Here is a 22,299-nt window from a genome sequence, read left to right on the forward strand (position 1 = left end):
CTGTAAAATTCATCACAAATCAATCATTCGTTCAAGGCAAAGAAGAAACATTTGAACAGATCAGATCCGTAATAAAGTTTTAGATAAATATTGTAAGACTATTTAGCTAGAGGTAGACCCCCTTATGCATATGGATGGCCACCCTTGTGCTTGCTTTCAGATATATAGTGGCCTCGCGCCACACCTGGAAAAGTGCTAAATGCAGTTTAGGATTTAGGGAATTGATACATTGGTTCCAGAAATCTGGATGTGTGATTTGATCATTATCATGGACAAATTCCATCAAATATTTCCTATGTCTCGTTTTTAGCCTACTACATTTTGTTAGTACGTGGCATGCCGTCTCTGGCATAGATGTAGACTCACATATTCTGCAGTACCTAGCTGCGGTAGTCAGGCCCATTGATGCCCCACGAGCCGACAGAACTGGTAAGTAGTTGAAGCGTAAGAGTAATATAAAGCGCCTCAGTTGGTCCGACGGGCATAGATTTAAATAAAGCTGAGGCTTCATGTAAGTATAAAGTATAAATATAATGAAGCCAAAGCTTTTCAAACGTCCCAGATGTGTGAAATTACTCTGCCAGTCCCATAGATTTAAGCGGTTTCGCATGCTAACAATCAGGTGTTCATTTTCCCTACCCCACTCCGGGGACCAACTGATTTCTTCGATCAGAGTATTAATCTGGGTTTCAAGTTTTATCTGTCTACCCGCAGAGGTATCCTCTTTAATGGTCCTGAGGAGGTTGGTTGTAGGTCTGTTGTTGAACCTAATGTAGAATTCCAACCTTTTCCTCAAAACCATAGCCTTAAGAGAAAGGATGCCCAGCTCTAGCCTAATCATAGCCATGGGAATGCATTGGGGGAGACCGAGAACTTTTCTCCAGAACTTCCCCTCCACAAGTTGTAGCCAACCGAGGTCCATGGTGATCAGAGACTCTAAACCATATATGACCATAGGGACCAGGCATTGCAGATAGAGCTGGCGGGCTGCCCAAATAGAAAAACCACATTGCTCATATGTAAATCTATGAATTAATGCTGAAAGTTGCGCAGCCTTTAATCTGCGTTCCTGAATACACATATGGTAGTTTCCTTTGTGGTCGAACTCTACCCCTAGATATTTATATGAAAGTGTGTATTCAATTTCGATTGGGCCCACCATCATACGAGGCCTAGCAACCTTTCCTGCTGTATACAGCATTAATTTGGTTTTGCTGTGGTTGATAGTGAGTTCGTTGGATTCTGCATATTTCCATAGCTGATTGGTTGACCTGAGTATTCCACTGAAAGTATGATCTAGTATCACCAGGTCATCTGCATAAGCCAGTATGGGACAATGATGAGAACCTATCTTAGGGGGGCAGTTGTTTATCCCCAAGAAGCAGTTAGGCACATCAGATACAAATAGATTATATAAAATGGGGGCCGTCACACATCCCTGTTTTACCCCTCGCTTCAGAGAGATAGGTTTAGACACTGTCCCCTGATTATCCAGCCTGACTTGTACGGTGTTATTGGTATGTAGCAGCTCAAGGTAATATAATAAAGATGCGGGGCAACCAAAATTCTTTAATTTTTCCCATAAGAGGGATCGATTAACTGAGTCAAAGGCGGCCCTAAAATCTACATAAAGTGCATATAGTGGAGGATTAGTGCGTGTTAGTGCCTTATTACTTAGGGTATTCATGATAAAAAGATTATGTGATGTGGAGTGGCCAGCCCTAAAGCCACATTGAAATTGATCCAGGATGCCTGCCTCCTCAGTCCATTTTTGTAGTTCTTTAAGAATGAGAGCAGCAAACATCTTCCCGGTACAGTCAAGCATAGATAGTAATCGGTAATTCTCAGGGTCATTCCTGCTACCCTTTTTGAAGACAGGTATGATGATGGCCTCTTGCCAAGATGTTGGTATGTGTCCATCAGACATAATTTTGTCAAACAGAATTTTTAGCAGATTGGCCCAGAACATTGAGTTGTTTCTCATCACTACATTCGATAGACCATTAGGGCCTGGAGCTCGTGAGGAATTTAATTCCTTAATTCTGCATTGTAGGTCTTTAATGGTAACACTAAAAGGAGGGGTGGGAGGATTAGGAGAGGTGGGAGAGCAGAGCTTATTACTAATCCCTGCATTTCGTTTTTCCAGATGAGATATCCATTTGTCACTACATATGGGATTCACCATGTTGGTAATCTTCTTGCCTTTTACATCTCCTAAAATGGACCATATTTTGCGGGAGTTCTTACTGCATAGAGTTTTAACTGTAGATTGCCATCTCTCCAATTTCCTGTGTCTTTTATGTATTTTTAGCCATTTTTGGTAAGCAGCTTTCAACTTTCTTATTGTAGCTGCTTTATCATTAAAAGCGTACAGGTCCTTTCTTGTAGCCCGGATTTCCCTTCTAAGCTTGCGCTTCTGATCTCTGATGGCACGATCATAGATTAGCTCTTGCGGCAATTTTCCTGCCATCATCCGTATTTTATAGGAACCATGCAAGCCAGAGAAATTGCTAACCCATCCTTCAATTTGTTCGGGCGACATCTGTGAGAATAATTTAAACTGTTCAAGTCCCCAATCTCCCGATGCAATAGATGCCTTCATCACATTTTGTGCTGACCAGGATATACGATTTGAAGAGTGGTTGGCTACCAGCTCACCGAGATTTGCCATTCTTTCAGTTGGTATATGGGATCTTAAGTTAAGTGTCAAAGGGTCATGGTCGCTCCAGATACAGTCCCTCACAACCATATCATCGATGATGTTTGCAATTTCCGCACTCGTGAAGATATAGTCGAGGGTACTTCCATTCCATCCATTTTTCCAAGTGAATTTTGCGGGTCTATCATTCTTTGTCCTGCCATTGATTACTTCAAGATCCCAGCATTCGAAGAAACTGCTCCAACATTCTCCCTCGTTATCGGTGTATGTCTGTTTCCAATAGCTTTTGCTGGCTAGGTTCTGGTTGTTAGTAGTGCCCCCTCCATGGTTTATCCGGCAGTTTAAGTCCCCTGCAGCAATAACAAGATATTTATCATTTAATAACCTCCAATTACTGAGAAGGTCATTTAGAACATCTTGTATATGCTCTCTATGTGTAGCCCCCGGGGGGTTGTAGATGTTTATTAATAATGTTTCTTCCCAGACCTCTCTTATTCTGAGGGACAAGACTGCAGCACAAATATAATTGCTCTCCACTGAAATCCTTTTACTTTTGATTTTGTTTGACACACCAATGGCTAAACCCCCATAGGGGCGCCCCCTTTGTCCTTTCTTGGCCAGGGTATGATGAGTTGTGTATCCGTCCATGGCCGTGGGCTGTAATAGCCAAGTTTCTTGCAGCAATATAATGGGGTAGCCATTGATGAGTGATAAAGACCCCTTGTCAGTGAGAAGATGTTGATGGCCATGGGTGTTCCAGCTCAGTAGGGAATAATCTCATGATTGTTGTAGTACCATTGGTAATGAATCGGCCAGCCATTTCAACGTGTTTTGAATATCCACCATCTGAACTTTCTTCCCCAAAGGTTGGGCGGGTTTGCAGCCATTAGCCTTAGGTGGAGCAGGATCGCCACTTGGGAGACAAGGGTCCTCCTTCTCTTTACAGGCATCCACCTCTATCCCAATTCGCATAAGGCTTTTTTTATGAGAGCGGATTAATTTAGCTGATGCCATAACACAGCAATGGAGGGCTGTGACATTAGGATTTCGTACGGTAAGTGGTTCCACAAAGGAAAAATCTTCCGAGCGTATAACACGCAATTGGGGGATCAGATGTAGTTTTATCAAAAGTTCGGATCTTGTGAGCCACTTGTCCCTTTTCTCCTGGTTTAGATTTTTGATAACACAGATTTTACTGGCGTTAAAGTCATCATTATCTGTTGTCTCTATGGGATCATGATGTTCGTCTTCCTCGTTTCTTGCGTTCCCAGATAAGGAGGAGCAATTAGAGGAATCATCAGTTGAGTTATCAGTCATATCGTGGTGTGGCTCTTCCAGAATCGTACTGGTAGCTTCCTGAGGTATATCTGGGATAATCCAGCTTGTTAAGGTTCCTGCTCCTTTATTCATACGCTTCTTATTTTTTCGCCCCCTTTTTTTTGCTTTTTTGGATCGAGCAGCGGGAGCAATAGTGGCTGGCAGGGGGGAGGCTATCTCGACTGCTTCGTTTTTTGCTGCTTCTCGTCTTAGTTGTCGACGTTGTTTTTTGGTTAGAGGTACTTCAGTTGCTATCTCCTGAAGTTCCCCCAGGTGTGCCTCTTCTTGCTGATTCGTGAACTCCCGACCCCCCTTAGATATTGGCGCATTTAGCGGTATTTGGTCTGCACTTTCAATACAGTTGATGTTTCCTAGTTGGACTAAAGAATTACTATGAATTCTCCCACATAGCTTCAGCAAAATTTTTAAGGCAAACTGAACGGAGGCCATAGAGGCTTGAAGTTCTGCAATTGCTGCATTATTTAAGCTTTCAACAGCATTGCTCAAGTCTCTATCAGAGTGTTCCGGATCTTCCATATCAATATAGAGGTCTGGAGAAGCCGATAAACGTCCTGTAGTTGATACTATAGGTACGGTGGGAGTGGGGTGTATAGGGTGTATTCCAGACAGATTTGAGGTAGAATTACCTGTTTGTTTAGGGCTACTTGAGGGTGAAAGACTCCGTTGGTCATTGTGAGCCTCATTCAGAATTTGAGCTTCTACCACTATTGGGGTAGGCTTCTGAGAAGTATAAGGCTGATTAAAAGAGGCCATTGATTTTTGGATAGACAAACAGAGATCAAGAAGTGAATTATTATCAATATCATTATAATTTGTTAAATCAAGAGCCTCATTATTGTTTTTGGGGGGCAGGAGAGATGGATGATGATCGTCAGCTATCAGGTTATCAGTGGAGGATCGTGCTTTCGAATTGTCTTTGAGAAAGAAAGCCGGAATTGTACCTTTAGCCGCTGCACCATCTGTTCCAGTTTGTTTATCTTTCTTAGGGCTTTCAGGTGCTGGGTTATCCATTTTACCCGCCTTCCCTTTGCGTAAATCATACCGTGGTTTAGCAGGCTTTGATTTACCCATGGTGCTGTGAGTGCCCTTGAGCTGCACTAAGGGTTTATGGTGACGATCAGGTTCTATAGGGGAAATGAGCACTATTATGTTTTCTCACCTGAGTGTCCAATATGCAAACACGATACTCCAGAGTAGTCCGTACTTTCAGCACGCAACAGTCACGTAACAGTAGTCGGCCTTTGCCCCTGCCGGGCTTAGCGCCGCAAGGGTGGTAGCCTGTGTCTTTTATATCGGGCCGGAATCACGTGATCAGGGCACGTGTCGTGCGGGCCCCGCCTCCTCCAGGAAGCGTTGGGCAGCAGTGGAGTCGGCAAGAGTCGAGGAGCGGCTCGCAATGCCGAGTGCAGATCCGGAATGTAAATAAAAGTAAAATCGCCGCTTTCTCAAGTGGTATCACACAGGGCAGGAGGCAGCCTGTGTCTTTTATATCGGGCCGGAATCACGTGATCAGGGCACGTGTCGTGCGGGCCCCGCCTCCTCCAGGAAGCGTTGGGCAGCAGTGGAGTCGGCAAGAGTCGAGGAGCGGCTCGCAATGCCGAGTGCAGATCCGGAATGTAAATAAAAGTAAAATCGCCGCTTTCTCAAGTGGGATCACACAGGGCGGGAGGCAGCCTGTGTCTTTTATATCGGGCCGGAATCACGTGATCAGGGCACGTGTCGTGCGGGCCCCGCCTCCTCCAGGAAGCGTTGGGCAGCAGTGGAGTCGGCAAGAGTCGAGGAGCGGCTCGCAATGCCGAGTGCAGATCCGGAATGTAAATAAAAGTAAAATCGCCGCTTTCTCAAGTGGTATCACCTGGTATCTGCTTAACTCGCTGAGCTTTCTTACAAGATGTTATAGCATGACAGTGTGTGGGGGACACATGATAGAGATTCATGTATGGATGCACGATTCTAGATCAGGGGACTCCAACTTGAGTCTATGTCACTGTCTGTTCCTGTCCTAAGATTTGCTTTTTCTTAAGTTTTACTATGTTTGTTAAATTTAATTGCCCCCTGATTATAACTCTCAGAATGCTATTCATTGAGAAATGACAGCCGAGGACTGAGGCGTTATGTCTCCTATAACTTGAAGGCATCGGGTCACCTCATTCTATGCCCATTCCTTGAGATCTCCCAACCACAGCAGGTTTCAAGGATAACCAGCAATGAAATAAATAAATCCCATGTGGATGCCATGTTTGCGCATGTATTTTGTATGGATATCCTGAAAACATGGAGTGATTTGGCTCTAGAGAATCATTGATATAGGTGATCTCTATAGTACACACCTGGCTAGAAAGCAGTTGATTACTGTAAAATAAGAGCAGGTGGGAATAAGGTAGGAGGGATGGTGTGGCTTCATCATATGCATCAGTCAAGCCTGACCTGTGGTGCCAATAAATCCATCATATGGAGGCCTGTGAGGGACATAAGACCTCTGGCAGATGAAAAGAGCAGGACCCAATTCAACAGGCCACTTACACTTCATTATTGTAACTTAGTCTGGCTCTAGCCAGGACAAACCTCTTACAAACAACATTGCACCCCCTAAAACAATTTCTTATTTGATTTCCTTATAAGGATCTTATCAGAATCATGTGCGATCTTACATAAATCCTACTTCAAACCTATACGATTTTATAAGAATTAAATAAACATTTTGGTGTCATATAAGTTCTTATAAAGTTCTTATTATTGCTTCCAAACCCCAGTGGTTTCTCAGAGGTTCTTATATGCTAATTAAGAATCATATAAGGCATATCTGTATGGGAGTCTACTACCCTCAATGGCAATAAGGTGCACAGACTATTCAATTTCAAAAGGATGCATACATATTTCTGTTCTGGATTGCAATACTCTAATATCGTTGGATAAATGGTTGGATGGGAACTTTTATATAGTGTAGTAATGTGATGTGAGTCGCCACTTGTGTGTGTAGACCATTCGCAAAGCTGGTCCAAAGACTGTATATGTTGCTTCTGCCGAATTTAAAAAAACTTAAAACAGATTTTGGCAGTACAGGCCCAAATGTGCTGGCATGTTAAGGCCCTGCCCTGCAAATAAGTCTATGGAGCTCATGTTCTGGGGGACGTGAAGTGAATGAAAGGTGTAAAAACCGTGAGTAAGGCTTTAATGCCTTTCATTTATGTCATGCCCCATTTTCAAGCATGTTATGGCAGGGAGGAGGGGGAACCCAACTTGCATTTCCTCCACCTCCTTCCTCTCTACTATACAAATGCACCAGCATCTGTGCAGGCATGGATTTTCATGCTGGCACAGATGTCGGAGATCCCTACGGGGTCCGCCTGCTTTATGCAACAGCATAAAGCAGGCGGACCCCGTAGGGATCCATTGCACACGCTGCCTGCCCGAGCGTGTACAATGACAAGTAAACCCTTCCCAACTGCTCGCATGTCGGGGAGGGTTTAATTTCAATTGGAAACACTGCTTGCTATGCGAGCATGGCAAGCAGCGCTCCCAATGAAAATGTACCTTGGCATGCCATCATGCCCGGCAGTATTAACTCACTTTGCACTGCAGAGTACAAATGTGAAGGTACTCAGGTTGGCCCTGAATCTTGCTGTGCATATCGTCTTCCTGAATCCTTACCTACATTTTTTGTTCCCCGCAACATTATGTGTTTTATTGACCTCTGCAACTGTACTTCGCTCTCCCCTCTGCTTCATTGCTCTCTTTCACAGTTGTATTCTCTGTTCTCTCCTCGCCCTTCTCCTACTCCCTCTCTCCTCCCTCCCTTACATTTTTCTTTGCACTTACTCTATCAGAATTGTCATTGGATCTAGTACAATAGCAACAATTGTTTGTCTGCCCCCCTCCTATACTTATTCCCCCCCCCATCCAGCACTACCTGAAAAGTTGTCAGGCCTAGTACGATAGTCACTTGTTTTGTTCCTCTCCCTCCTTTCTTGTAATATTCCGTCTCTAACAGAAACGTCGTCAGGCCTAGTATGGTAGACGCCCATCTGTTTCCCATCTCCTTCCCATCTCTGAAATGTCGTCAGGCCGAGTACGATAGTTGATTTCAGATTCTTGTTGTTCATCGCCTGTAAGAATGTCATTGGGCCTCATTACAACCCAGGCATGGCTGCCGCCGGAGTTGCATTTTTTCCGGTGGCCAGAAATGGGCAATTACCGGGTCATTACGGCCTTGCCGGACCCAGTATTTGCCCATTCCTGGGCGGCGGAAAAAAATTCTTCCCCATTCCCATTTGAGACCCATAGGGCTCAATGGGAATGGGGAAGCCGGATGCACAGGCACCGTTATAAACGGCGGTGCCGGTGCATCCGAAATGCTGTGTTCGCGGGTGCCTTTCATTCCGCCAGGTCCGACCTGGTGGAATGAAAGGCACCCGGGAGCCCACCTCGGAGTCTGCCGGTCTGGATACAACGGTACCGGCAAGCTTACCGGTACGGTACTGTTGCATCCGGACCGGCAAGCTCGTAATGAGGCCCATTATATGTTCCCTTGTTCCCTCCCTTGCCTTGAAGCGCTTTGAAACACATTGCGTATGGGCGCTATATAAATAAACTACCATATCATATCAAGGGCAAAGAGCGGCGTGCACTCTTGTACGCCATCTTTTACTCTTTGCATTTGTGCTCTGTAGTGCAAATGATGAAAATTTAGAGCCGGGGAGCCGCGTTGTTACAGTGCTAACGTAATGGCTCTCTGCCATCAAATTATGATTTTGGGCAACATTTGACCCGATGGGGGTCATTTTACAATGCCACTTATGGCTCTGTGACATTTCCCTTCCCTTTGAAGGAGGAGGGGGAGAACGAAGCGAAATTAACGTTTCCTGTGTGCTTTTCACCCTCACGTTCAAAGTGCACAAGTGCAAAACCAATACATTCCTAGGGAATCCGCCTCCATTTAGCACGTGCTGAAAATTAGCAGTTTCAAAAGAATCCATCGTACATGGCATCTGCAGAGCGTCATTTACAGGATTTATATTTCTTTACAACACAGAGAGATACATTTAAGGCGATTTCGTCTGTTTTCACTCTTTCATTTACCACTCGTGTTTTTTAAAGGATTTTGACACAATGCATACATAATTTTAGGAGATATGATTGAGAGATCGACTAACCATCCTGCCTGCAGCTAATTTAATTTAGAAGTGTTATAAGGGTTTCTAAGAAGAAAGTTCAACTGTAACACACACCTATAACTGTGCCTGAATTTGTTTTTTGCCTCTGTTTAGATTTTCAGTGAGTTTAATGAAATTGAAGTCGATGTGTACCTTGTTGGCTGCCACGGTAAGCGACGGCGATCCAGCTCTGACCTGTTAATGTGTTAAAGGATGCTTGACATTCATCAGTGTTGCTTAATTAAAATAAATAATAATAATAATTCGGTTAAATAACAACCTTTACACAATTTTATCAAACAGACCACCGGTCAACAATTTATACATCATTAATATTTCAAAAATTAGTAAAAACACAATACATTAGGACAACATAAACATCACATACATTCTCATAATAGCAATCGCATACATCTCATCATACAGCCATAACAATTTCATAAAAATCATTAATATATCACTACAAAACCATCCTGGTATCATTAAGAACCATCGTAAGGGTAATCTGTACTTTAGAGTTAAAACTGTTTAGCAAAATCTCTCCATATAAAATTAGCAGCTGAGGTCATCATAAGATACTCTCCTGAATAGACCCTACTCCAAAATTGATCATTCTTAATAGCTTCTATGTCCTGCTCAAAAGTAAGATATTTGCTATTTATCAAGAAGCAGTGGGCAGCCTATAAGAATATGTCTTGCCGTCACGATCTCTGACTTGCATATCCTACACATTTTTAAGTCATATGGTATTTTTTTCCAAGGACTCAAAACTTCCTGTTTATGAAGCAAATTAAATTTCAAATTCCTTATACATGTCCTTAGTTTGCTACATTTTTTCTTTTAAAATATATGAAAATGGTGATGGGAAAGGGAAGCCCTGTCTAGAGTGTTGCTTACAATCAATTGTGATTCTGGGAAATCTTTCAGACATCAATAGCCACGTTGCAGGTAAATGCTGAAAATGTATGCATTGCATTCTGGTACTACTAATACATTCATATCATTGCTACTGAGAAAGAGAATAATAAATAGGTAAAGTGGGCCACAACTGACCTTCAGAACATGACACTAATGTGGTATAGAGAAATGTAATGTACAGTCCTGCACAACAAATGTAATGTATAGAGGTATTTATCCTTGCAAAAATAATTGAATTGCTTTCTTCACCTTCATGAACACACTCTAAGTTCTACATTAAGGGGGTCCTTCTGAGTTTGGCTGTATTTCTGCTGAATTTCTGTTTACAAAATTGCCGAAATGGGCAAGTTCTTGTCATTAAAGTGCATAACAGTTCTATGTTCTTTCATCGACAGTCATTTTTACGACTGCCTTTTTAATGCATACACAATTATGAAAAAGGTCATTGATTTTTTTGGGGGGTGTTCCCCCATCAAACCTCCACATATTTTTTACTATTCCCGACCCCTCAACTCCTTATCTGCCCTTTCCCAACCCCCCAAAATTTCGATAACCTTTTCTGTAATTCTGCACGATGAAACAACGGTATACGTGGATGACTTACCCCCACTATCTTGCAATAGTTAAAGCCTCCTCTTCAAAGACAAAATTGGATTTTGGTGGTTGTTAACAATGGCAGTAATTCTGGTACCACCATAAAATGGCAGCAACATAATTACTGTCATTTGTTATACTGCACCGCCAAACGCTGAATGACCCCCAAAGACAGTGTGATAAGCATTATTATCACCAAGTTTAATGCTAAAGACTTTATTACCCTCAGAAGCATGCAAGGCTATGTTCGTCCTTCCAGGATTCCAACCTGTAACCTGACAGTTCTACAGAGCCTTGTTCAAGGTGCAGAACATGCTCATATTGTCATGTGTATGATCAAAACAGTCAACGTAATTTTAGGTGCTAATGGCACCTTTATGCTGTAGTTTACCTAACCTTTTTATTTTGTTCAAATGCTTTTGGACGTAGCAGCGACTTTTCTTTATGCTTTCTTCACAGCTTCCGTCATTCATGACTTGGAGATCGGAAACTTCTTTAGCAAGTCCATCACCAAAGATCGGCTGTTTGATTCCATCCCGGACGTGGTCACTTACCTTTCTAGGACGCACAGTCGGAGCATGGGGCATGAAATCAGTGTATGTATCTACAGGTCTACAGAGGGTCTAAAATGTTTGGTTTTTTCCTTTACGGTTCATGGTAAGGAACCCTTGCCTTGCCGTCCCAGGGTTAGTTATTGATCATGAGATGGAACTCTCACGACAAATCAATACGGTGCAAGCTGTGTTATATAACCTGGAACATTCCTAATAGAATCATTTCGTAGAAATAAATGCCAGATAACGTTTTCATCCGGATAATATACTGTCCTGGTGGTAGACTGTATTCTATGTGATTTTTTTTTATTTTTGTGAGTCGCCAACAAAAAGACCACCTTTTTTCACCCTATATTAGGCAGCCTACAAAAAACGAAAAGGAACCCATTTCTTAGCCCCCCACTGCCCTGGTGGGATTTACCCGAAATCTGGGAGTTTATCCCGCAAACCTCTGCCTGTTCCATCAGCCCCTGCCATCCCTCTTCCCAAGTGGAAAAAAGGGATACACTGTGTCCCCTCAGCACTCCACGTAATGTGGGGTGCGCTGATTCCACAAAATAAAAGTTAGGTGGGATAGAAAGTATCCCCCTATTCTTGGAAACAGTAGTTAACACAAGCAAAATAAAAAGGGCAGCGCAAAGAGCTCCCAGCAACACTGCACAGAAAGTGCTGTGTGCTGCAATAATACATTGCAGATGCCTTGAAGGGTGGAGGAAAGCATTACTCCATAAAAATACAACCAAAAGGGTTAAAAAGGTTTACAAAAAGGCTTTCAGAGGTACAGTGCTGGAGGTCTCACAAGTTGGAAGAATATTCCAAAAAATGAAATTCTACCGCCTTTGGAAATGAATGAAGACTTGACCACTGCCTTATTTCTTGTAGCTCTATACAAATCAAAGACTTTGGAAAAAGGGTGATTGAGAAAACTCCTGATGTTATCATCTGTCTGGCGATGTGCCTACTGTAAACCCTGGTGGTAGTGTTGAGGTGGAGTGTGGAAATGTAATTCAGGTTTTGAACATTTCATACAAAAAGAGGGGATATGTGGATCAGTAAAAGTGGATCCTATTTTATCTCACACGGTTTACAAATGTGAGAACCTGAAAGAATCATGCTCGTTGCGAGCAGGAACTACTGGCATCACGTTGTCATTGTCAGGCTTGAAATAGTTTGTGTGCAATACTGTGGCATCACTGAAAAAAAGGATTTTAGCAAAATTTGAACTATCTACCGTCAATTCTCAGCAAGGTTCAACTGGCTTATGAACACTGGGAAGGTACTGGTAGGCAGGGATGGCAGCCCATTGGCAATGTTTAAGGTATTCCCTTACATTAGTCATTGGTGAAGGTCTACCAGGCCCAAGCTGGCTACTCGGGTCGTGCATGCACCATTACAGCTCAAATGCAGGGGTGCCAACTATTCCGCCTCTTCTCCCCTTTGGTTTGGAGCTTTGTACGTCTGCGGGGTTGTGGGTAGTGGAAGTATCTCCAGGTTGTCGCCATATGTCAAAAGGGACCCTGCCATTCTGGGGTTCACTGCCAAGACCTGGCTTGACCCTCTCATTTCATGAGGTGTTACAGAATGTTTACACCCCAGGTATCAAATATGGTCCTTCCTCTGATCCACTGTAACAAGGACTGACTCCATAGAACACAGGTTTTCCTAGATTTACTAAGCCCTGAACACATTTCTCATTTTACATTAGACCTAATTGTGACTGTTTCATCAAGAAAAAACATGAATAACAGTGATGTTCCCAATAAAAATATAATGATATACTTGTGAGAAGCTGACCTTCAACACTAAGTGAGAATGTTGTCAAATGCAATCTATATAATATGGCTGTCTGTCTCTAGGTGAAATACGCGTTAACATGCATCTTGAGATTTGGGGGTGGGGGAGGTCATAGTAAACTAGATAACAATATGGTCAAACAAACTTCCTGAGCTGTCCTACCTTAGTGAGGATCTCCGATTGTCCTCTAGTAGTTTGAGTGTCAACTTGCTCCTCCGAAGCGTAGTGAAGTTAAAAACAGGGGCTCACTTTTCACTTTGGGTGCTCAAAAGTAAAACAAGTCCTTCATCTGTCGGAATCCTCGTGGTCCCTCACAAATGTAGTGATGACTGTAGGTCTGTGTCTGTGTGCAGAGACATTCTGTGTTCTTTCTGTGATGTGTAAATCTCTGGTTTTGTTGGATGTGTTTGAGACTATTTCTCTATGACAGAGCATTTCAATTAATGAAAGTATGCATGTTGGTTGGATATGATGAGCTGTGTGTGTTTTGTGTGCCAAGTGATTCCTGTGTATGGATGATGTGGGTTAGGGGATGTGTATTTTGATCTGTAGGTAACTGTATTGCTTACTTATTTTTGATTGCCATGGATCCATTTTCTCTGTATTTCAGTATTGTGCGTGCGTGAGATTTTGTTTGCATCTCTGGATATGTGAGATGTGTAGAAGTGGAACAAAGAGCAAGTGTGTGTGTGTGTGTGTATGTGTGTGTGAGGTTTTCTGGGTAGGAATAATGTGTAACGTTGTATGAATATACAATCTGTACTTTAAAGTATTAAAGTAACATTCACTTTGCCTTGTTAATCTATGTGTAGTAATTTTATGCACGTGTGTGGTGGCAAAGGCCCCTGCCTGGGCCTGCGGACCACTGGGAGAGTGGCTCAGGGGGCCTGGCATCCCCCCAAGCCGGTGAATGATGGGGTGGGTTGAAATGGTTAGGATCACCATGCCACACATGCATAGTCTCTGTCTCTTGGCAGATGGCAGTCAGGGTGTCTTAGCTTAGACCGGGCCCAAGGGTCCAGCCCTCTACTCCCCATTACCACAACAAGGCAGACCAGCCCTAATGGATTAATCCCCAATCAAAACTCATGGAAAAACCTCCAGTAACCTGATAAGACACACCCTCCACAATTCAGAGATCTTGTAGCTCCCTTTCAACAAACCTCCAGATCCACTATAGAGAAAACTGCCTTTGCCTTTAAAGAAACATATTTCCAATTACTAGACACTGCTAGCGTGTGCTGTAATGCAGTTAAAACATCATGCAGAACATCAGGGAAGACATTTCTCAACTTAAAAGGGGCCTTCCATGAGTACAGGAATACCAAGAATGCGATGTCACAAGCCTATGGCATCTTGCCCGGGATTAAATCAAAATGCGAACAGTCATAAGAGTATTGTCCCTTGGCAGAAAGTGTATCTGCAGAAAATATAAAGTTATAGATTTCCTGAGCTCACAGATCATTCACCAAATCAAGAGTCAAAAAAGCGTATCCCGTATTTTCGAACGTCGGGCCCATATGATGGGAGAAGCAGAAGTTTTCACCACAGGTAAGGAACACAGATGGGGTACTGGCTTTCACGATGGCAGCCCAGACAGTTGAAGACTTGGGCCCACCCTGTAAGCCCAAAGAAGACCCTGGTGCAATCATGGAAGCTAGACAATCCCAGCCTTCGCCCAATTACCACTCATAGGTGCAGGCCCTCAGGGAAGGGCCCGCCCAGGGGGAAGAGGAAACACAGTATAAATGCAATAATTCACAGTTGTTGAGTGTGAGTTGCAGGGTGTGTAAATGAAGGAGTTGGAGGAGTCGCGACAAAAGCAGTCCAAAGGGAAGAGGGGATACGGAAGTGGTGGTAATGACAAGAGCTAAGGACACTAAAACAAAGGTGTCGTCGTTCTGAGCGAGAATGGCATATATGCCCCAACCCCACTAATAAACTGGCTTATATGCATGCGAGGAAGGATTATCAATGCTCTTTAAAAACATCTAAAGCCCAACATTACGCACATCGAATCTTAAATGCTTCATGCTCTTCCAAGGAGCTTTTCTTGGTGGCTAAACAGCTATCCTCCCCAGCTCAACCTCCCTCTACGATAATTCGCACCCAAGCACAATGGGATCTCATTGCGTCTTTTTCTCAAGAAAAGTTCTGCACTATTCGAGATAAAATCAATGTGGAAAGATCTATCTCTCTCGATTCCCTAACTCTGCTAACTGTTTCACTAGTTGGTGTTCCAGTGTCTTCAGTTTCGCTAGATACTGAAACTATGATTGTGTAGGCTCTCTCTAAACTAACATCTGCCTCCCCCATTGATCCTATTCCTCTCCACATTCTCCAGGATCTCTCTGGGGATGTTCTTTCTCTCCTCACTGAGGTTCTGGATTACTCCTGCACCACAGGATTTATCCCTAAGGCACTTAAGCATGCAGTTGTGTCGCCGTTGCTGAAAAACCCCAGCTTGATCCAACAGCGGCGGAAAACTATCGCCCTATCTCCTTACTCCCTGCAATGGCAAAATTGCTGGAATCCATCATCACTCCCCAGCTCTCAGATAATTTGGAGACTAATATGATTATTCATCCCCTCAAGGCAGGTTTTCGCCCAGGGAAGGGCATAGAGTCTATAATGGTCGCTCTTCTCTCCGATATAGCATGGCTACAAGACCGCAGAGAGACGAGGACACTTATTCTACTCGATCTCTCTGCGGTCTTCGACACTATTGACCATGAAAGACTGCTGCACTGCGTTTCTGATGTGGGTGTCTCGGGTGTCTCCCTGAAGTGGGTTTCATCTTTTTTGTTGGATCGCACTCAGGTGGTGTGTCTTCCCTCTTTCACCTCTCCTCCCATGGTGTTCGGCTGTTGTGTCCCTCAGGGGTCGGCACTCTCGCCACTACTCTTTAATCTGTATATGGCTGCACTGGCCAGGCTTATTTATAGTTTTGGTGTGCACTTTTTCATATACGCAGATGACACCCAGATTCTCTTTCGTATTAATGCTCCCACTAGCGCCTGAGAGATTGTCTCTCAGCGCTAGGTAATTGGATGACAAAAAACAGGCTAAAACTGAACGGAGAGAAGACGGAGGTACTGGTGATTGGCAAGGAGTTTGCCAATTCCTGTTGGACCTCTGACTATTGGCAAGCCTGCCTGGAGCCGTGTCCGACTCCATCTGTGGTAGTTAAAAGTCTTGGCATCAAAGTCATGGCCTCTGGCTCCAGAGAGTCCCAAATCTCTGCAGTTTGCCACGCTGGGTTTGCTAAACTGAAGACCCTGAAGAAGGTTCTCCCCTTCCTTCCTGTTGAGGATAGGGTTAGGATTGTTACTGCCTCCATTATGGGGGCTTTAGACTACTGTAACGGCATCTATCTCGGCCAACCAGAAATGCTAAATCAGACGTTTCAGATTCTTCAAAGCGCGGCCTCAATGCCCCTAGGCATCACATGATCTTCTCCAACACCTTCACTGGTTGCCAGTCAAAGCTAGGGTGAGCTTTAAGATCTTATGCACTGTTCACCGTGCTATTCACTCTGTGGGAGGCCAATTTCTCCAATCTAAGGTTTCCCATTACCAATCTACAAGATCACTCTGCTCTGCTAACCAATTTCTGCTGTGTGTCCCCCGTCCGAGGCAAGCTCGGGCCGGCGGCAGTTCGTTTTCCGTGCTGGCCCTGTCATTATGGAATGCTCTCCTGCAGCACATTAGGAGCAACCACGTCTTATCCAGCTTTCGTAAACAACTTAAAACACGGCTGTTTTACAGTGGGTTGGTTCTCCTTCTCCTCTCTGTTCCTGCTAGCGCCTAGATGCCACCCGGTCGTTGCAGCGCTTTACAAATATTATTACAATACTACAATACAAGAACATCCTAAGGTGGCAGAGAGGAGGATGGTGCTGTTGACTTGAATCGCTCAAAGCAGTAGAGATGGCTGGGTGGACAGGAACAGTCAAAGCTGTTAGCGAGTAGGTGGTAGCTACAAGAACAACCCATGATGCTAGATTAAATGTGGTGGCAATGAGAATAACTGTAAATACCAGAGGTGGTGGTCATGTTAAGAAGCCCAGGAGGACAGAGATGGGTTGGTAGAGTGGAAAAAAAGCTCAAGATGGAAGACGCAAAGTGGCGGCAATGAGGGGAGTCCAAAGTAGCAGTAGGTAGGCGTGATGGTTCAAGAGATGGAGGTACTCACAGAATCAAAGCAGGGGGTGATCTAGAAGACAAATGCATTTGGATATAAGTAGGTCTTTTGGAGAGACACATCACAAAGCAAGGAGTACAAAGGGATTGAGGTGGAAGAGCAGGTTTATGCTGCTAAGAGGTGAAGGAATAAAGGGAGAGCAATAGAAGAAAGTTTATTAAAGAACTCATTTGCGAGGTGGAATACTGAAAGAAGTCCAGCCAGGTAAACGGGAGAGTTTGCCCTAGTCATTTCCAGTAGGCAGGAGGATGGACCAGTGGGGTTCGGAAGGCTAGTGGCAACTCAGAAGGATGGGAAGACACATAGGGATGGACCCCTAAACATCTTTCAAGAGACCTGGAGAGCTTTATCCAATATCAGCAACTAGGTTGGTATTGGTTGTGTGGAACCCAGAAACCTGCAACTAGGCTTAGTTGAGCAGAAGAAGTGCTTAAGTCACCCTGGAGCCTGAAAAACCAGAAAGGGGTAACATAACCCTTTGGAATGTTCATTTTAGAACCTTCTGTTTGATGTATGGACAAGAACGGTTGCTACAGAGACAAGAGTGCCTAGTCACTCGCGTGGACAGGAGAAAGACAGGGAGAGTGGCATTGGGAAAAGCCCATATTGTCCCAGCTATATTTGTTGAGGAGATGCCTGGTTTACATTTAACTTTGGGCACAATTCGTATACACCTCCATATTAGAGTGCTTGGTCTTGGCTTCCGTCTTGATCCAGGTGCCCATCACGTGACAGTGTCTACATGCTTTCGATCTTTTGGAGGTTTTTGGAGTGTGTTGCATGATCTATCCCAATTTACTGTGATGATAAAAGAAGTGGTTTGTGTGTGTGTGTGTGGTTGTGTGTGCATTCATTATGGAATTAAATTTTTTTGATACGTGACTTACTCTGCTTTTGAGGAAACACTCAATTCCCCCAATTTTAAACCCTACCTTGTGGATGCCAAATTAAACTTCTTTGCAGTTTCCGATTCCTCTGCATTTAAAGGAATAGCTTCAAATTCATAATGATATTTTGTAAAATACTACTTTTTTGTGACAGTAATTTAAATCTGTTTTTTTTATATTACAGTGAAGGAACATTACATAAACGGAATACTTAAAGGGATGGTCTAGTAAAAAATTTTATTTAAAAAATAGATAGGCCACATAAAAAAAAAAAAATACTAGCATCCTCCGTTTTAAAACTTCCTAGTCTTCTCCGGAGGAGAAAGAAAAACCGCAGCGTTTTCCAACACAATAACGTTGTATTTATGTTTGCGGTCGCTTCAAAAGCGACCGCAAACATAAATACGTTTTTAAAGCTTCGGTTTTATTTCTAAGTTTTCCGGGCTCCTCCAGCCCGGAAAACTTAGAAAAAAAAACACAGCTAGTGCTTATTTTTTGTAAAAAAAATAAATAGCACTTACCGAGATTCAGCTGCAGCTTTCCTGCTCTGGTCTCCGGTCCGCGTCCTCCGAGTCCCGGCACTAATGAAGGGAAAGCCACCCAGCGGTAGCTTTTGTTTACTACAGCTGGCTTGCTTTTCCTTCATTAGTGCCGCAAAAGCAAAAGCCAGCACAGGAGGGCCTCCATTTCACAAAATGGCTGCGCCCCTGTGCTTTCTTTTTCGAATTTTGAGCTTGAATAGCTCAAAATTTTACATAGGAAGTTTTAAAACGGAGGATGCTAGTATTTTTTTTATGTGGGCTATCTATTTTTTAAATAAAAATTTTTACTAGACCATCCCTTTAACACCATTCAATCAGTTTGCTAACAGTCTGTTAAAATCATTAAGTAACTATGTTCCTTTATTTCTTACACCCTTGTCTTTATTCAGGACACAACCCTGTAACCAGCACAAGAAAAAACACCCCGAAGCCTGTCTCACAAGACAGACCCACAGGTGAAAGTTCTCAAATATTGAAGCTATAAGCATCGAGAACTACCCGGGTGGAGCGGTTTCTGAGACGGACTGCACATAGGAAAAGGGTTTCAACCACATCTGCTGAAGGACAGCATATAAACAACTTTTGAAAATAGTAATTTAGGACATTTGATCATTGGGTCTCTAGCAGACATGCACCAGTGGAGACATTGGACTTCTACAGGAGCACCAGTTGATTAGTGCCAGGAAAATTGCCTGGCATGAGAGAGCAGTCTAGCGCCAGGACCTCATCTGAAACATAGTGGCCCACTATCACAGCTCCTTTTATCTTGTGGAGTATGGCAACATTTGTATACAAAACAGAAAAACATTCTTGGCTTAAAGAAAGCCTGGAGGTTTCTGGGACTGTTAAAGCTTTGAAGAGAAATTATGGAAGATAAGCAAGAACAACAATTTGTTGAAACCTTGTCCTTATTCACAAAGTAGTTTCAAACTGATCTCATAACATAATTTCCAAATGTTAAGCTTTGCGGACTCATAATCTTACTTTTCAGGACTTATTGCATGGTCAATGGACACAGAAAATCTCTCGCTTATTCGATCCTACAAGGAGACCCATGATCACTTCTGCCAGGACATATAATTTACAGTAAAAGAGTGTTATTGTAAATCCTGGTTAATAAAGACCCCAGAGTCACTCTAGTCCACTTGTATTGCGCTGACGCAGCTAAAAACAGAGATATTAGTTAGACATAATGTTCCCTGTGACCCGAAAGCTCTGGCAAGCCTTCAAAATGACTAAGAGAAGTGTGCCATAAACCACACACTCGTTTAAATGTAGGGACCTACTTGTTTCCAATAACTAAGGTGATTGGGGGAATTTTACTGCAGGCCAGATCCCAAAACTATTTACAACAAACGAAACACAAATTACTTCTTTTTTCAGCTGAAAACTATAGAATTAATGTATCAATCCCACTCAGGCCATTAGTCTTCATCAACAAAAAGTTTTCGATACAGTCCAAAAGTTACTTTACAACACACATAACATTGTAAAAATAACAGCAACATTGGGAAATATTGGGGTCCAGGTGGGCCTGTCACTAACAACCACATTATTGACTCCAGTGTTGACATGCCCTGATCTTGACATGCTCTTAACTTTGTACCTGATAAAGCTGACACCCAACCTTCTTGGTTCCCAGTATAAATATACTGAGTTCCCTTGTCTAAAGAACATGATTTCAGATACAATGCTGTAATCGACAAACATGTACTACTATAGAAATGTATCGGGAGAACACTTTTGGGTGAAGGTGATTTCCAGTTTTTAGGAGACATTGTGTGATTGGTGATTTGTTTCTAGAACAAATGATGCTGTTGAGAGGTTTTTATTATTTTTATCTAAATCAAAACACAATGAGAAACAAATGCACAATCGAAATGTTCATTAATTTCCCTACCATTAGCTTTGGTTAACAGAAGGGATTAGAATTGTTTAGTGTACACTATACTTTGCTTCAGCACTCACGCTATCTGTAGCTATTTAAGGACATGTTTATCAGCCAATTATTGCTGGAGCTACCACACTGCCCTGCACTCTGAACCTCTTATCGGGAACCAAGAGCAGCGAGGTCCGGAGAAGCTGATTGAAAATTGTAGGAAATTGTGAACTCAGGGCCAAACAGCTGAATGACTGGCACGCGTTTCGCGCCTCAGCGCTTTCCCAAGGTTCATTTCATGTCTAATGCCTGCCTTTGATATGTTATGTTATAAATATTTATATAGCACAGTGTACGCCCAAGGCCAGCTTGGCACTGAAACCTAACAGGAAGAGACAATCTAGAGAGAGTTCACAGTCCTACAAAAGAGAACATTTTTAGAGATTGTCGAAACAGAAGATGATTCTCAGTAGCCCAAAGAGGAAGAGAGTTTCAAAGCTTAGCTGCTCTACTGAGAAAGCATGACCCCCAACTCGGGACCACCTGAAACGGCCCACTTGAATGAGAAGAGTCTCCTGTGATCAAAATGAACGACCAGGGACAAGGGGCGGAATTTGGAATTAAGGTGTTCAGCTCCATTACTGTAAAAAGCGTGATGGACTATACACAAAGGCTTGAACTGAATCCGCTTGGACAGAGGGAGCCAGTGCAACTGATTTTATGATGCCATTGGTTTCGGCGCGCTTTAAAAATGCCAAATAAATAAATAAAAGAGCATTGTTCCTCTGTGTATATATAATAAATAAATAAAGTATTATGAAGTTTACTACCTTAATCCTCAAGTTATTTGATAACACATATCTTCCACCTTTACAGCTACAGTGTGTGATGACTGCACAGTGTGCAAGTTTTGGGCCTAAAGGTTTGGGGCGCTAATATGAAGAAACGTGGTCATTTGAGAGTCCAGTGAAATAAAATGAGTCTATCAGGGCAAAAACAAGCAACACTGGAAGCTGTGCGGCTACATTAGGAAGAGCTGGTACCTGCGGGTTTTCTAGATGTTCTGTATTATGACTTCAATGGCAGAGGTAGCTTTTGGTAACAGGGTGGAGGTTTACTCCTGAGGTGACATGGGAAAGCAGTCACATCTCTCCTGAAATAGCACGAGCGGCGAAGCATGGCAAGCAAGCCCTAAGAAGCGTAGGACAGTTGGGGCCAGGTTGCTTCCACCTAGAACAGTGTTCAAATAATAGCTTGAACCAGCCCTTTTTGCAGCACAATTGTTTGAGAAATGTACACCTGGCTCCCAAAGCTAACATATGAACATTTCCACTAGATGCAAGGTCCCCAATAATACACAGGAGCTTTTTCCCTCCCTGCATGGACGTCATTTAGGGGCTGCTATGGGTCGCAACTGCGACTCCTGATGTCTCCCTTGCTACCCCTAAAAATAAATGGTTTTTTTGTTGTTTTTTTTTACATTGTGGCTCAGGTTCTGTGGCCAGCAGCATGTGGCACTTTGTTTCTGGAGTGGCTGGTTTTCTGATGGCTATAGCCGGTAGGATATCTCAGTGGGTTGAGCGCTGGCTGCTGCAATGTGTGTGTGATTTGCAGTTTGCTGGGTCGTCTCCCAGCAAGGGCAACTCAGCCTTTCATCTTGCTGAGGTTGATAAATGAGTACCAACACAGGTTGGGTGATATTGTATGTATTTTTGTTCTGTATGAAGTGCTTAAGCGTAGGTACTATATAATAACACATCATTATCGTTTGGCCTTGG

At 43.2% G+C, this 22,299-nt stretch overlaps 1 protein-coding gene across 2 annotated transcripts in view; it reads left to right on the forward strand.

Moving 5' to 3' along the window:
* The window catches only part of SLC26A6 (solute carrier family 26 member 6), a 453,283-nt gene extending 431,936 nt beyond the window's left edge, over positions 1–21,347 (forward strand). For both annotated transcript variants that reach the window (XM_069643342.1, XM_069643341.1), the window contains exons 19-21: positions 9,265–9,319; positions 11,122–11,258; positions 19,032–21,347. In XM_069643342.1, the coding sequence (XP_069499443.1) occupies positions 9,265–9,319; positions 11,122–11,258; positions 19,032–19,046 (207 nt within the window). In that variant the 3' untranslated portion in view covers positions 19,047–21,347. The remainder of the gene's footprint in view (positions 1–9,264; positions 9,320–11,121; positions 11,259–19,031) is intronic.
* Positions 21,348–22,299: the final 952 nt, after the last annotated feature.

This window comes from Ambystoma mexicanum, chromosome 2p (genome assembly GCF_040938575.1).
Source record: "Ambystoma mexicanum isolate Mex_15411 chromosome 2p, UKY_AmexF1_1, whole genome shotgun sequence".
NCBI classification, from domain to species: domain Eukaryota; kingdom Metazoa; phylum Chordata; class Amphibia; order Caudata; family Ambystomatidae; genus Ambystoma; species Ambystoma mexicanum.